Below are 14,768 nucleotides of genomic sequence, written 5' to 3' on the forward strand. Positions count from 1 at the left end.
ACACTGGTATGTCTGCACATGTGTCTTGGACGAATATTCTTAATATTGTAAAAAAAAGTCACTATTTATCTACCCTTTTGGCTGGGCCACACCGATGCTCTCGGCTGGTGCATTCACCATAAGCTTTTCATTTTTCGTCTAGGAAATACGAAAAATGGGTGTATGTAGTGACGGTTAGCACTCATACAGAACAAAATTGAATAATCAGAATAAATTACGTCAATTCTCACAAGAAATATCAATATGTTTACTTCCTGCGTTAAGGGACCACTAAATGCCCGGTGCTAAGGGACAGACATTTTCGTTCATTTGGTGGTACCTACTAAAATTGTTCAAAATTTCTAATAATATTCTACCATTTTACGGATAACAATCAAGTACGACTTTTATTTTTGAATGCAACTAAAATATAAATGCATAAATACACTAGAATTACTTCCATTGATATTTAGGTGACGCCGTGTTTTTGCGCCTAAAACAGGAAAGGGTTGCTCTCGCCGTGGCCGTGTGCGTCACAGGCGAAGCTTGGCGGGTGATTCTGTACCTGTGTGCCTCCAGTGCCCCTTTCACTTGTATTTTGAAATGAAAAGATTTATACTTGCTTAATTAATACGTGTTAAATAGAGTGTCCGGTTTTAGGTGCCGTCCGGCGTTACGGGACTTTCCCCTACTTTTAAATATATCCATATATGCAATCATATATTTTGCATCGTTTTAGATATTATGCTGATCTCTAGAACTCTACGATAAAATTTAAAAATGTAAAACTGTTCTTTTGTAAATGTTACTTGCTTTTCAAATATACATTATTAAATGATATATTTTATCATATGAGGCTGATCTATCGATCGCTAGACTTTCAATTCTTAGAAATATATTTTGGATCTCTATTTTTAAGTATTTGGTATTTTGAAATTGAAAGTGTCTTGCAAAATCCCGAATTTTCAAACTATCAACAAACAACTATACACATATTAAATATTAAGAAGACTTTTATTTTATATATAGATTATTCCTTTTTGTTAATAATTATTCTTTACCTTTGCAGGCGGCAAATCGCCATGCCTCATCCGGTCAACGCACCAGGCTTACAACCCACCACCAGCTGCATCCACCGCCTGCTGAAATCCCTAGTTCTTTCCGTTCTCTTGTTAACTCCTGGTACGCTATGTTCAGACCTAGGACACGGAAGACATGTGAAACACTCGCACCATCACCGATCCTCGGTCGATGCCATTTATTCCGTTACAAATGACGCTGGACCAGGCGGATGGATCTCAAGAGGACCCCAATCCACGATAGCACCAGCGGGGGATGAGGTTATGTTCGAATGCGAGCTTTAGTCTGACGGCGGAGAGACTGACCTGGTTGCACCAGCCTGAAGGAGGTAATCGGTCGGAGAGCGATTACAAGGAGCTTAATGAGCATGCTGATTTCGATAAGGATGGGTGAGTTGGAAAATATAGTTATAAAAAACTATTGGTACATTATTAATTTCCCGAAGGAGAAGTTTATGTTTTCATAAAAAAATCCGATTTGCTAATTTTTTGTTTTCTCGACGTTTCAAGCCATTCTGAATCGAATGAAACCAAATCCTGAATCGATTTTGAAAATTCAAAAACCGTTCGATAGATATTGGTTGAGAATCGTGCTGATTAGTTTTTGGTAAAGATCGGCCGGGCCGTTTTCTTGTAATAAAGTTAAAAAAAAAATTCGACGATTTTTATGATTTTTTTTACGGTAGATACCATAGTCTTCTAGATCATACTAAAATATTACCGCCCTACGACAACTCGTTTAGCTTTAAAAATTCGTCCAAGTTTGCAAAAATTGGTATCGTTTTTTTGGCATTTGTCAAAATTAGGCCTTTCATCGTCTAATTTCACGTTTGCTCAAAAACGCCTGAACCGATTTCAGAAATTTAAAAGCCATTCCATGTATCTCAATAAGCACAATAGTTTGTGAGACGATCTGCCGAACCGTTTCTTTGTGAAAAAAAAGTGTTAAACTTTTCGTCCACATTTAAGCTCATTCTACCGAATCGATTTTAAAAAATCAAGAACCGTTCGAAAGATATTAGTTGTGAATAATACTGATTAGTTTTAGGTGAAAATCTACCGAGCCGTTTTCTTGTAATTAACTGTTGAAAAAAAAAATTAAGCCGATTTTCATGGAACTTTTTTTGGTGATATATATCATGGCCTTATAGAACTTACTGAAATATTACGGCCTTACGACAAGTAGTTTAATTTTAAAAATACATCAAAGTTTGAGAAAATGAGTAGTTTTTTGACGTTTGTTAAAATTAAAATTAGACGATTTACTTGGTATAACGATAGAGTACTTGGTCTCATTAAAGCCATTAAAGTCCTACGGAAACTGGTTCAATTATAAAAATTATTGATTTTTGAAAATTTTCTTTTAGAAAATACTCGAGTTAACGTGTTTGTTCGGTTTCAATTATGTGTAATAAATCAATTTGGAATATCGGGAAGTTCATGTAACTTGCCCCAAGGCAAAATACCAATACCAACTAGTTATTTTTATTGAAGCTCTGCCTTGAAGATTTCCATGGTGTAGATTTTGTTGATTCGTAATAAATTTCTGCATATATAAAATATTGTGTTATAAAATTATATAAACAATCAATTTGCAATAAAAAATTAATTCTACGTCATTGCCTTACTTATTTATTCCGAAGTAACTGTTCAGAACGCGCAATCGTGGGAACCAAATTTTTATATACTTTTTTAGGAATTCGATCATTATTACAACTGAATCACAAAATCTAATATAACTTTCTCTATCTTTCGATAAATTCATTTAAGATTTTAAATATATTTATCCAATTGTTGATTTTGAAAGATATTTCAGATAGAAACATAATTAGTTTAATTTATTTATTTATTTATTTATTTATTTATTTATTTATATTTATTTATATTTATACAACACAATTGTACAATTATAGATAATATATGGTAGATAACTTAAATTAATAGATAATAATACATACAATATAAAAATGAAATATAATTTAAAAAAACAAATGTTCACTTAAAATCTTATTCTAATTTCCACAAAATAATTTACTGAAAGTTAAAACTCAAATACTCATCAATAGAGTAAAACACTTGCTCTTTAAAACATGTGTTGAGTAGTTTATAAAATTTCCTATTTCCAACTTCTCTAATACCTAGTGGCAGCTTATTGTAAAGCATTACCCAGACCATCTAAGGTATTAAATGAGGGAGGCCAGTTTCAATGTGGGATCTTTTACAAGTTTATGTGTTGTGTCATAATAAATACATTCGGGATTTGGGTTTAAATTAAACAGGTTACCATTATTTTTTATAAAACAGAGGGTGATCAGGAGAAAAATGCATGGAACAGGTAGAATCTTGTGCTCATGGAAAAAAGGTCGACAAGATGTAGTGGACGAAAAGGAAAACATAACTCTGATTGCTTTTTTCTGTTAGATTAGATTTTTCTAATTTTTTTTCTTCTGATTAGAGAAAATTAACAATTATTATGATAGAAGATGAAATAAATCATAGATCATAATAAATAAAATTAATAGAGTCATATAATAATTACTTGATTTGATCGCATATTAAAACACTTCAATTGAGTGGCAGTGATATCGATATCTAATATTCACGAACCACAATCTATTCGCCTTTTTTCGTCGCAACGATAATTATATTTATTTTTAAATCATTCACGTGGGAATAATTAAACACATTAAATTATCTGTTCTAGACGACACAGGGTTTCGAATTTAATGAACATTTCTGCATAATTATAATCTTATCTTTAAATATAAATTACATATGTGCAGCATGTATATTATGCAATAAAATCTATACTCGCTATAATTTGATACCTCCATGAATATTTTATGCCAAAGTACCTGCTTGATATTTGATATCTAGTTCAAATGTTGTCTTCGATAAAATATTATATTATATTATATTTATAATAATAAATAACATAACTGGTGATTGGTTATGAAATTCTTGTTAACACGACTAATTTAAATAAATAAACATTTTTTATTCTTCTTATTATCTTTCTCTCTATTTTATTCTTCTAATCTTAAAAAAGAACAAGAATAATCGCGGGTACTTTGCGTTTCTGGATTAAAAAAGTTTGACAAAATAAATTAAAATATTATTTGTTGTGATATAATATTTGTATTTATTTTGAAATATCTAATCTTTATACTGTGAATTAATCAAAAGGTTGCATATCATATATTATTGACATAAATTATTTGTTTTAGGTCTATATGGTTTATCAGTGTTATAATAATATTGATATTTGATTCGTATCTATATTTACATATCTATATAGATTCAATATATTTACTAATATTTCGATTGCTAATGTATAGTTAAAAATAATAATTATTCAATAATGTAAGTCGACCAATAAATAATTATTTTTTATACCATTAACTGTGGTCCTAAATTTATCCACAATTGGTTTTATCTACCAATGGGAATCATCAGCCTCTATTTAGTAAAATTATAAAAAATATTATTTAATTATGGAGCCTAAAATAATACGTGAAATGATGAAAATGTAATTGTAAAAATTATTAATTAATTTATTACCTAAATTTAAAAATGTATTATTGACGGAAAATTTTGTTTTATGTCTGTAACTTAATCTCAACTCAATATAGAGTTCAATAACTCTTATTTAGTAATTTTTTAAATTATTTAGATTTTTTTCTAATAATATTCAGTAGAATATAATTCTTTTCCTATGATTCCTTTATTCTGCAATTATTTTGCTTATTATACTACTCATACTTTCATCCGATAAATTACATCTCGATAAAAAATAGGATTTTACAAAAAATATTATCTATTGTTTCAACTTAACAAAATTTATTGTTAGTTTTGAACATGTTTCAGCAAATATTCCGTAAAAAAATATAATCGTAATATTTGAACAAAAATATTTCGAACAAAGACGCCGTTGTGTGAATAACCAAGAGGAAGAGCAAAACTGATAATGCTAATAAAATGTAAATAAATATCAAGGATATATAAAGATTTCATTAAAGTTATATTGTGGGCGAGTTTTTGTTTAAATTTAACTAGAATAATATGTAAGAAACAGAGAAAATACTAAAAGGAAATATTAAATTTAAGAAGATTTATTTATTTTATTTTATATTTATTAAAGTTAAAGTTATTAATTAATTAAGTGAAAAAATTATATCTTTCAATTTTGAACCTGCATAGGTATGCAATATTTTGATAATACATCTTGTAATTTAATAAAAAAAATTCATAGAGCTTATTTAACTCTGACTGTCCTGTGTTTATGAAAGCTTATAATTTATACTTTTAACTATTTCAATAATGAATTACAATGACGTATTAGTTAGTATTTAAATTACTGAATACACACACATGTTAATATTTCTAAATAACACTAATGTCGTGATAAGTCATATAATCAATCAGCAATTACAATGACTCTAGCAAATTGAATAATCCTTAATAATTAATTTGAACTTTAAGAACCAGTAAATAATTCATGTTGTTTTACCATCCATTACAACATTTACTAGCGATTTATATTTATAGCCATTAAACGTCGTACTAGTATTTATCTTCATTATTATGTAATATTATTTACATTAGAATTATGAGATAAGTGTTTATCATCTTGAGAAGGTTTATCTAGAGATAGGCTTATATGATGCATTCAGGTGCAATCAGGTATTAAATTACGTATTAAAAATTGGTGTAAAATTTTATATTATATTATTTATAATTAATTAATATTCTCTAATTGTTATTTACATTGATTAATCTAGAAGATAAGAATGCATGGTTTTGTGTATTGATTTGTTTCCCAAGAAGCATCAGACCCCAAATTAATTAGTAATTAATTTAGTTTACAAAAATAGATTACACATAAGATTATATATTTGATATATTTTATATTTATATATTATATCATATATAATATATTTCATATATTTTTTATTTATTTAGATATCAAATGTCATTCCATGGAATGGTCGGTTCTCTACGAGTTCTTGCAGACCCTCATCTTCCAACTGGTTCTGGAAAATTTCGTTGTTCAGTGCGATTTGGACCTCTGTCTCTGGTTTCGACACCAGCTCGGTTAGAACTGGCTGCCCTGGATGACTTTCGGCTGGATGCAGAATGGATCGCATCTCAAAGAGATAGTGATGGACTTAGGTTAAGGGCTCCAGTGGGCAGCAGAGTTATGATGAGATGTCCAGAGGTTAAGTCAAGTCCTCAGGCTGTAATACAATTTTACAAGTGAGTTTAGTGAAAATTATTAGAATAAGTCAATTAAAATATTTATAATGGAGATAGTTGAGAATAAATTCGTAATTAAAGTTGCGACTAAAAAATCTGCAAAAAGAGATTTTGAAATAGGGATTTTGAGACATACGAGGTCTGTTCAAAAAGTACCCGGAATTTTCGTTTTTTCAAAAAAATATTTATTTATTCGTCTACATTAATGTGGTCCCCCTTCAAAGTAGTCCCCCCAGATATAATACACTTATGCCAGCGTTTTTTCCAATTTTCGAAGCACCCTTGATATTCACTTTTTGATATGTCCTTGAGCACTCTCAGCGATTTTCTTCAATCGAGGAAAACCGCCGTCCTTTCATGAGTCTCTTCAACTTTGGGAATAGGAAAAAGTCACACGGAGCCATATCTGGTGAATTTTTGCACTTTGCAACACTTTATTTCATTTTTTACGCAAAATTTAATACAAATTCTTTGACTTTTCAATTCTTCCATTGTAAAAATCGCCGAGCTCAGAAAAACACGTCGAACCTTAGCGACTACCACAGACAAAGTAAACAGTGAATATAGCTGAAAATTTCATCATACTTTAGGGGCATGTATACCAACACAATAAAAAAAAAAATTTTGACAATCAGACACTCCAGACCCGCGAAATTTAATTATTAGTAATTCCGGGTACTTTTTGAACAGACCTCGTATTTTAAAATTAATCGAATATTAAATTCTGTTTAATCAATGTCTCCGTTAGTTTTAAAATAAGATGAAGTATTTATATAAATGCGTTGACATATTCTGGCAATAAATTTTGTTGGCTAAGAATTATTTTATTGCCAAAACAATTCTATTAAGATGTTGTGAACATTCATCTCTTTCGCGCATTCCTGAAGTCCAATTTGAGCTCAGGCTGTTATGAATGGTTTGGCAAATCGCCCATCTTACTATTGAATAGTAAATAACAGTTGAGTTGCACTATATATAATTATTTGTAAATGTATTTATGTATGAATAATCATGCATAAAAACACATATGTTTTGACTTAAATCATATGCGCTGGTAACGTAAACTATTCTTGTTTCGCAGTTTATCATTACCTAATGTTTTGAAATCCGAAAATATGCTACTTTTTTTAAACTCTGTTTTATTCAGCAATCAGAAATACATACAAGAATTCCTATAAGCTAAATTGACAATAATTGAGAGCGATGCCTAAGAAGAACTCCAGTGAGATCTTTTTAGTTTAACAATTTAAAAGATAATGATATATTGAAGCTAATCTAAGACTAAATCTAAAGGCCATTGACGTTTTAATCTTCTTACGCCAAATGGTTGGATAATGTCGCCTATTGATGGGTTTGCATGTGATTTCAATTTACGTTTGTATTTTTCCTTAAATTCTTTGAACGTTAATTGCACCGTTTTCATGTTGAGATCGTTGTGAATGGTTTCATTTGTAATGTACCACGAAGAATTAATTATTGTACGTAAAATTTTTGAGTGAGTTCTCTGCATTATAGCTATATTTGATTTGTAAGCACATCCCCAAAGCTCAATTCCGTAGGTCCAGATGCTAACAATAAGTAAAATTTCAATAACCATCTAATTACTAATATGACATACGGTTATAATTAATCTTACTTTTATGTATAATTCCGAGATCATTTCAATTCCTTTTTTATTTATAAAATTGTTATTTAAATGTTAATTGTTAGTTTAAACTTTTATCAAAGATTGTACTTTACAGGTTCAATAGACCGCTTGCTCCAAATGTGCCGCAATTACCATCTGGTGCAGTTGTTTTGGAGTCTGTAGCAATATCAGACTCGGGTCGGTACACCTGTTCGGCCCTTAATGAAATAAATGATGAAGTCGCAGCGACAACTCTTGCATTTAGTCTTCAGGTTTACAGGCCCGAGCAAAGAGAACCGCCAAGGTAAATTGTTTGTAAATTAATATATAAAATTATACGTTATACGGGGAGAAAGTGACTAAAAACTTGACATTGCAAAATTATATTATAATGTCTACCTTTATATTTTGACTTATATTTTTTTACACTAGTTTAATTGCTTATGTATATGTAGTAAATAATAAAATAAATCATTAACATATGGTATACTTTAATAAATAAACTTAGTACACCTAAGTCTGTTTTTACACGGTCTTTTTGTACACGGTTTTGATATAACACTGTTTGAAAATTGAATATTTTTAATTTTTTTACACGATTTTCTTTCATTTACCACGATTTGAAATGTTATGTACTTAATTTTTTTTTTGTCAAATTTAATTTTAGCGAAGTATGTTGATATCACAAAAAAGTATTTATGAAAGAAAAAAGTCTGAAACCATCGATAGTATCAATAGTTTGCGAACACTAGCTTAAAGATTTAAGTGAATTCCCCTTTAGTGCGTACAAACAATTTTTACTGGTCAAAGCAAATGTGAATCGCACTAATTTAGGGGAATTTATATTACTTTTAAGATTAGAGTGCATATCTTTTTTATCATTAATTACTATGCTTTTGAAAATAAGCATTATATATTTGATTTAATAAAATAAACATGAATTCTTGTTCTTAAAAATTCTTGTTTTTCACTAATTTTAATAGGTTTTAGAGATTAGGAACAAATCACCCATTTCTGTATAAGATCAATGTCTTTTTTTACACGGTTTTCTTTTTTACACGGCTTCTTCTAGAACCAATCTACCGTGTAAAAACAGACTTAGGTGTAATGTTGCTGGCGATTGTAACAGGAGAAAGAACTTGATTTGATTTAAGGAAGAATATCTCATCATTATGCAAAATTATCACTTTTTACAATTATTTTTTAGATTTCTTCAACCTCTGCGATCTTTATACACTGTCGCAGCAGGAACTCGAGTTCTTCTGGAATGTGTCGGTGTCGGTGAACCTCAACCAAGTGTTCAATGGTCTAAGCAGGGTGCAATTATTGGGCAAGCAGATAACAGTAAAGGTAGATATAAGCCAACATTAATGATAATAGTGCTTAAGGTAGCAAAAGGTTTTATTGAACTGATGCTTATCCCACAAAAATTTATAATTTATTTGTACAGGGGAAATTGTTCTGCTTTATTTATAATTTTTAACAGTTCAATTAAATCGAATAAAGTATCTTAAAAACTCTTTTAAGTTTTTGTGACTTATTTATTTACAGTTTATTTTTATGGATTATTTTGTGTTACAGATGGAACTCATCACCAAAGAAATGATAACAAATATACTGGATTAGATCCCATTCAAATTGGAAACGGAAAATATAGATCATCTTCGGATCTTTATGAGACTTCCGATCAAATGATGGGTAATGGCGCGGATGGAAGAACTTTCAACATGCCGCGAATTTTAATCACTGAATACGGATTATTAATTGAAAATGCTACACTTCAAGATACTGGGTTATATGAATGCGCTTTGATTGATCCATCAAGAAGGTTAATTGCTTATTTATAATAATCACTTTTAAAACCTATTGTATTAATTTGCTCATCATTTAATTGCAAAATAACTGGTTCTTAATTTGTAGATACCCGCCTGTCAAACAACAGATTCGACTAGATGTTGAATCTGCACCGGAGTTTCCTGAGAGCTCATTAATCCCAAACTCTCAACCACAATTTAATTTATCTCTTTTTGCCGAGGAAGGATCTCGCATTGATTTACATTGTTCAGCTTTTGGCGTACCGCCTCCGAAGATCTATTGGATGCTAAATGCTAGACCAGCTGAAACCGAACCAGGGGTCACTGTGGAGAAGGTAGTTTTTTTCATTTTTTAAATCTCAAGGATTTGTGGGAATTACAAATTAATAACATATTAACAACATCACCTTAACTTAAGAAACAAATTTGTTAAATAGGTTTCCTTATGTTATTGAAGTTGTTTTTTTAAATAATATTTTCTGTCAGAATTTCTATTAAAAATCTTCATATCTTTATATTTTTCAGGGTTGGATGATTATAGACCCTGTATCCAGAGCACATGCTGGTGCTGTGCAATGCTTCGCATCGAACAAAGTTGGGGAACGTTATCGCGCTGGTGTATTAAGAGTTTCTGTTGCTGAAGTGACTGGTGAAGCAGAAACTGATAATAAGAACGCTGAAGGAATTAATGGAACAATAGGGAAGATGGGTCATAGACAATATGCAGAACCATCTGATGGAAAAAGTCTTCCACATCATAGGATGGCTGATGATAGACATCAGGTAAAGAATATTAGAACATAAATCAATCGAATCTGCCTATTTTAAAAGTTGTATGCATTTTATTTATTTAAATTTACAGGGTGGCAATCGATCAAGTGGTACCCCAAAGAAAGGACATCGCGGCAAAGAAGGCCGTGGAAGAGGCAGGGGTCGTGATAAGAAACGAAACAAGAATGGTATGATGAAAATAAAATTTCACATTATTACAAATTCAAGATTATTATAGACTCAAAAATTACAAATAAAAACAAATATCACCAAGTCTAATTTATTTCAACAGTTATGATTCCTCCATCAAGACCAAATGTTACCCGACTTACAGATGAATCTGTAATGGTTCGGTGGTCAGTGCCAGACAACGATGGACTTGAAATTTATTTTTTCAAGGTAAATAAACAAAATACTGATTTTCTAAATAAATATTACATTATTTAAATTTTATTAGGTGCAATATAGGGATTTAACAGCGTCTTCGCAAACCCATCAAAGAACTCATCCGCGCAAAGGATGGATAACAACTAATGACGAAATACCACCGCACATAAGAAGCTATGAAGTTAATAACCTTGAACCTGATCATGTTTATAGGTAATCGAGAATTTTATAAGAATTTAAAGTGCAATAAAAATTTGTTCGTTTAATTAAAGTAATTGAATTATATGTAATCAAAATGCATTATAATTTTATGTTTTTTAAATTAATTTATTTATCATTGTTTTAAAAGGTTTCACATAGCAGCTGTATATTCCAATAATGATAATATGCAAGGACCAAATTCAGAAAAATTCCATCTGCAACGTGGTGAATTTCTTGGTAAGAGATTGCTACCTGCTCCGATACTAATACGAACTGAAACTTTGGGACCCACCGTCATACAAATTCATTGGCAGGTAATTATTGATCTAGAACCTAATCAGTAATCACTCTTAAAAGATGATGGTATTTGTAATTTATAAATGATATTGTTAATGTTGTTGTTTTAAAGTAAATAAAATACTATGTATTATTTATGTGTTTTACTTAAATAATTTTGTAATTTCAGTATATTCCAGACCCAACACGACCAGCTGATGGATTTTACTTATACTTCCGTCCAGCTTCAACAGCTGGGGAATATGTCAAAGAAACGGTAGATGGCGAAAGGTCTCGGGTTCATCGCATCGAGCATTTAACTCCTGATACTACATATGAGGTCAAAGTGCAGAGTTTTACTGCTGATGGAGCATCAGATTTTTCAGCGATTTTAACTCAAAGGACCATGAGTAAGTTTTATACAAATAAGTCTTAGGCTATAGATTTACAGAATCAAAACTATTTTTTCATTATTCAAAACTATCTTAAATCCATCCCAGTTTTCCAAGATGTTCATCATTAACAGTGTTAATACTTGATCATTTTCAGAACAACCAACTGAGCCCCCCACTCCTATGGTAATACTTGATCACAGACCGTCATCAGCAGCATCAGCGTCTGCTTCTTCCGGTTCATCTGTAGTTAACATGAATGAGACTATGGACAAAGATAAAAACCGCCAAGGTGATTCATCATCTGGAGCATTGGCCGTAGGCGGAGGAACTGCTGGCGGTTTAGCTGCTGTTCTGGTGTTAGGTGCTGCTGCAATTTATGCCTTGCGAAAGAAAAAGAGAGAAAAGAATGAGAGAGATCACAGTGAGCGAGACGAGGGAGATGAAGATGGCAGGATATCGAGTGATAATAAAGATGGTGGTAAGATTTGTTATTAGATATATATATTATTTTCTGTCGGATATTAGAGAACAAAATCATATTTTTTTGTGTATTTCTAATACTGTATAAAAAAACAATTTTTGCAGATTTTGCCAACATACAAGATAAACAAGAGGGTCATATTTCAGAATCTAATGGTTATATAACAGCAAGCGCTATTAATCCACATAATAGTTACCAGGTAAATTGATTATACATATATGTAGAATAATTATGTATTAAAATAAATATATTATTCCATTGTCTTAATGAATAGCAATTATTTTGCAGTTGAAAACTGTTCAAATCACCGCCAATGGATGTGCAAGAGTTAATATTACATCTAATCCGCTGGCTGAAGAACAATCTGATAAAGTGAGTAGCATTCATGCTATTTTTTATTTTATTTATTTTTTAAGACATTGTTACTTTTATAAAATGGCATTATGAAATGTAATATAAGATTTACAAAATGGGTTTGGAATATCATGCTGAAATCTAACAAATTTTTAAACTATCATGTAGTTAATTCATAAATTTAAAATATTTTAAATTTTCGTGATTGTGGTTTGTTTTTTAAATTATGCTGTGAAATTGCTTGATGCCATTATTTTGTAAAATCATTTGAGCTTATTCTGGTATACTCTATATACTATTTTATATGATCATTTAAATTTTGGGAATGCAACCAATTTGCAATAGCGAAAATCATTATTAATTTAATATATTTTTTGTATTCATTTAACTCAATCGGAGTACACTATATTTATTAATGATATTGATTCAAATATGTAATTGCGAAAATGATTTGAATATTGCATAAACAATCTTACTTTTTTATTAATCAATTTTTAGATAGAAAGAAAAATGCTAACATTTTTCAATTTTATATCGATTATCCCAGAATAGGTTTTTTGGCTTTACAAATTGAAATTTGCACATAAGACCCATGTTTGAGGTCAACAATCCTGTTAGGACCATAGTTATTCTTGTATCAGGGTCGCCCTTTCAGAATGCAAGCGTGACACTGACCGAGCTCGAGATGGAAATGTCCTTGCTCTCCCAGAACAACAACATGTCTGGTAGTTCTTCCGGAAGTGCTGCCAACAATAGTGATTCGATGGATAAACGACAATATAGTGGCGCAGCATGTCCAGGCCATGGCCAACCATCTCTTCACAAGAAAATGATGAGAAATGGCGGACTTCAGGTATCAAGGAGAAACGAAGTGAATATGAATAGCAACAGCAGTATCGAAAACTATGTGTGAATATGGTTGATTTCATATCAAAAACATCATGTAGATTATTTAAAAAAAGGTTGATGTAAAGACATAGAGTAATATATTACGACTGAATAATTTTAACTATACTTTTGAAAACTGAGCTGTTTGTAGAAAAACATGAGAACGTGAATGCCTAAAAGTGATCTTGATACTGATCAAACCGTGCATTTAAAGCATAGTAAATAAATCAATTGAGCATTGAATCATTTTGCGTATATCTGGAAGTAGTATAAATAGTGAAACAGTATAAACTTTTGAACAAAGTTGTTTATTCTCGTACTTTGCTCTTTATTTATGAGTATTTACTTAAAACGATATCAGATGTGGTTATATAAATAAATATATAAATAAATTATCTTATCGCCGGTTTAATAAATAAAATTATTTATATTTGAAAAGCACCAATTGATGTCGATTAGTTATTATTAAGTGAAAAATTGTTTGTACATATTTGTATATTAATTGAAAGAGACAAAAATATTTTGTTTACTACATATAAATTATTATATATATATATATATATATATATATATATTATTTTAGTAATAGAATCGGTTTAATAATATTATTGAAAGTCTGATATTAGGATAAAATTGCATGGATACCGTTTGCGAGATATTTCGATAATTTTTCGAAACGATTTGCGAGATATTTCGATAATCGCTTTTAGTTTTTAATATTTAGTCTTGCATCAACGTATTTGAAATAGATGTTCAAATAATATATTTTTGTTACATATATATTTTTCAGGTTGACATACATAATGTTTCAGTAAAGTACAAAAACTTTCGCAATGAAACTTTTTGTGAAAATATTTTTACAATTTTTTTTAAATGATGGATGAATGGTTAATGAATGTTAGCATATAAGTATAGAATAATAAATAGGTTGCCTTAAAGACAAACACGAATTAGAAAAGCTTTAAAAGCTTGTGCCTTCTGTATTTTTGTGATATTTATTAAGATTACATAAGCCATAGATATAATATAATTTTAATTAGTTGACTTATTCGGAGAATATGTTATATAATAAAAACATTGATGAAAAAAGCAAGGCATTTTATTCTTTTTGCCTACATATAAAATATAGCTCGATTATTTCACCTTCTCGACTTGTTTCACCTAAAGAGTTATTGAGAGGGAGTTTTCAAATAATAATATTTATTTACATGTCTCAAAATAATTTATTATTGACTTAATATATATAACAAATCATTCGTA

The 14,768-nt window shown here is 30.1% G+C and overlaps 2 protein-coding genes across 2 annotated transcripts; both read left to right on the forward strand.

Moving 5' to 3' along the window:
* Positions 1-1,314: 1,314 nt before the first annotated feature.
* LOC113386035 (interference hedgehog-like) lies at positions 1,315-6,363 on the forward strand. Its single transcript, XM_026623844.1, has 2 exons — positions 1,315-1,448; positions 6,021-6,363. Exons 1-2 carry the CDS (start codon positions 1,315-1,317, stop codon positions 6,316-6,318), a joined length of 432 nt encoding a protein of 143 aa, XP_026479629.1. The 3' UTR covers positions 6,319-6,363.
* Positions 6,364-7,648: 1,285 nt separating this feature from the next.
* LOC113386036 (interference hedgehog-like) lies at positions 7,649-13,533 on the forward strand. The gene is made up of 15 exons (XM_026623846.1): positions 7,649-7,665; positions 8,057-8,245; positions 9,149-9,291; positions 9,523-9,769; positions 9,862-10,090; positions 10,281-10,538; positions 10,618-10,714; positions 10,819-10,925; positions 10,984-11,126; positions 11,263-11,428; positions 11,581-11,800; positions 11,940-12,263; positions 12,371-12,465; positions 12,555-12,638; positions 13,276-13,533. Exons 1-15 carry the CDS (start codon positions 7,649-7,651, stop codon positions 13,531-13,533), a joined length of 2,577 nt encoding a protein of 858 aa, XP_026479631.1.
* The last annotated feature ends 1,235 nt before the right edge of the window (positions 13,534-14,768 follow it).

This window comes from Ctenocephalides felis, unplaced genomic scaffold (assembly GCF_003426905.1).
Source record: "Ctenocephalides felis isolate EL2017-DRISC unplaced genomic scaffold, ASM342690v1 CF-g0.4_SCAFFOLD_03571, whole genome shotgun sequence".
Classification (NCBI taxonomy): domain Eukaryota; kingdom Metazoa; phylum Arthropoda; class Insecta; order Siphonaptera; family Pulicidae; genus Ctenocephalides; species Ctenocephalides felis.

Coding starts and splice junctions, on each gene's coding strand:
- LOC113386035 (XM_026623844.1), top strand. CDS start 1,315: ATGAGGTTATGTTCGAATGCGAGCTTTAGTCTGACGGCGGAGAGACTG. Junction 1,449..6,020: donor GCTGATTTCGATAAGGATGG/GTGAGTTGGAAA, acceptor TTATTTATTTAG/ATATCAAATGTCATTCCATG.
- LOC113386036 (XM_026623846.1), top strand. Junction 9,770..9,861: donor TTGATTGATCCATCAAGAAG/GTTAATTGCTTA, acceptor CTTAATTTGTAG/ATACCCGCCTGTCAAACAAC. Junction 10,091..10,280: donor CAGGGGTCACTGTGGAGAAG/GTAGTTTTTTTC, acceptor TATATTTTTCAG/GGTTGGATGATTATAGACCC.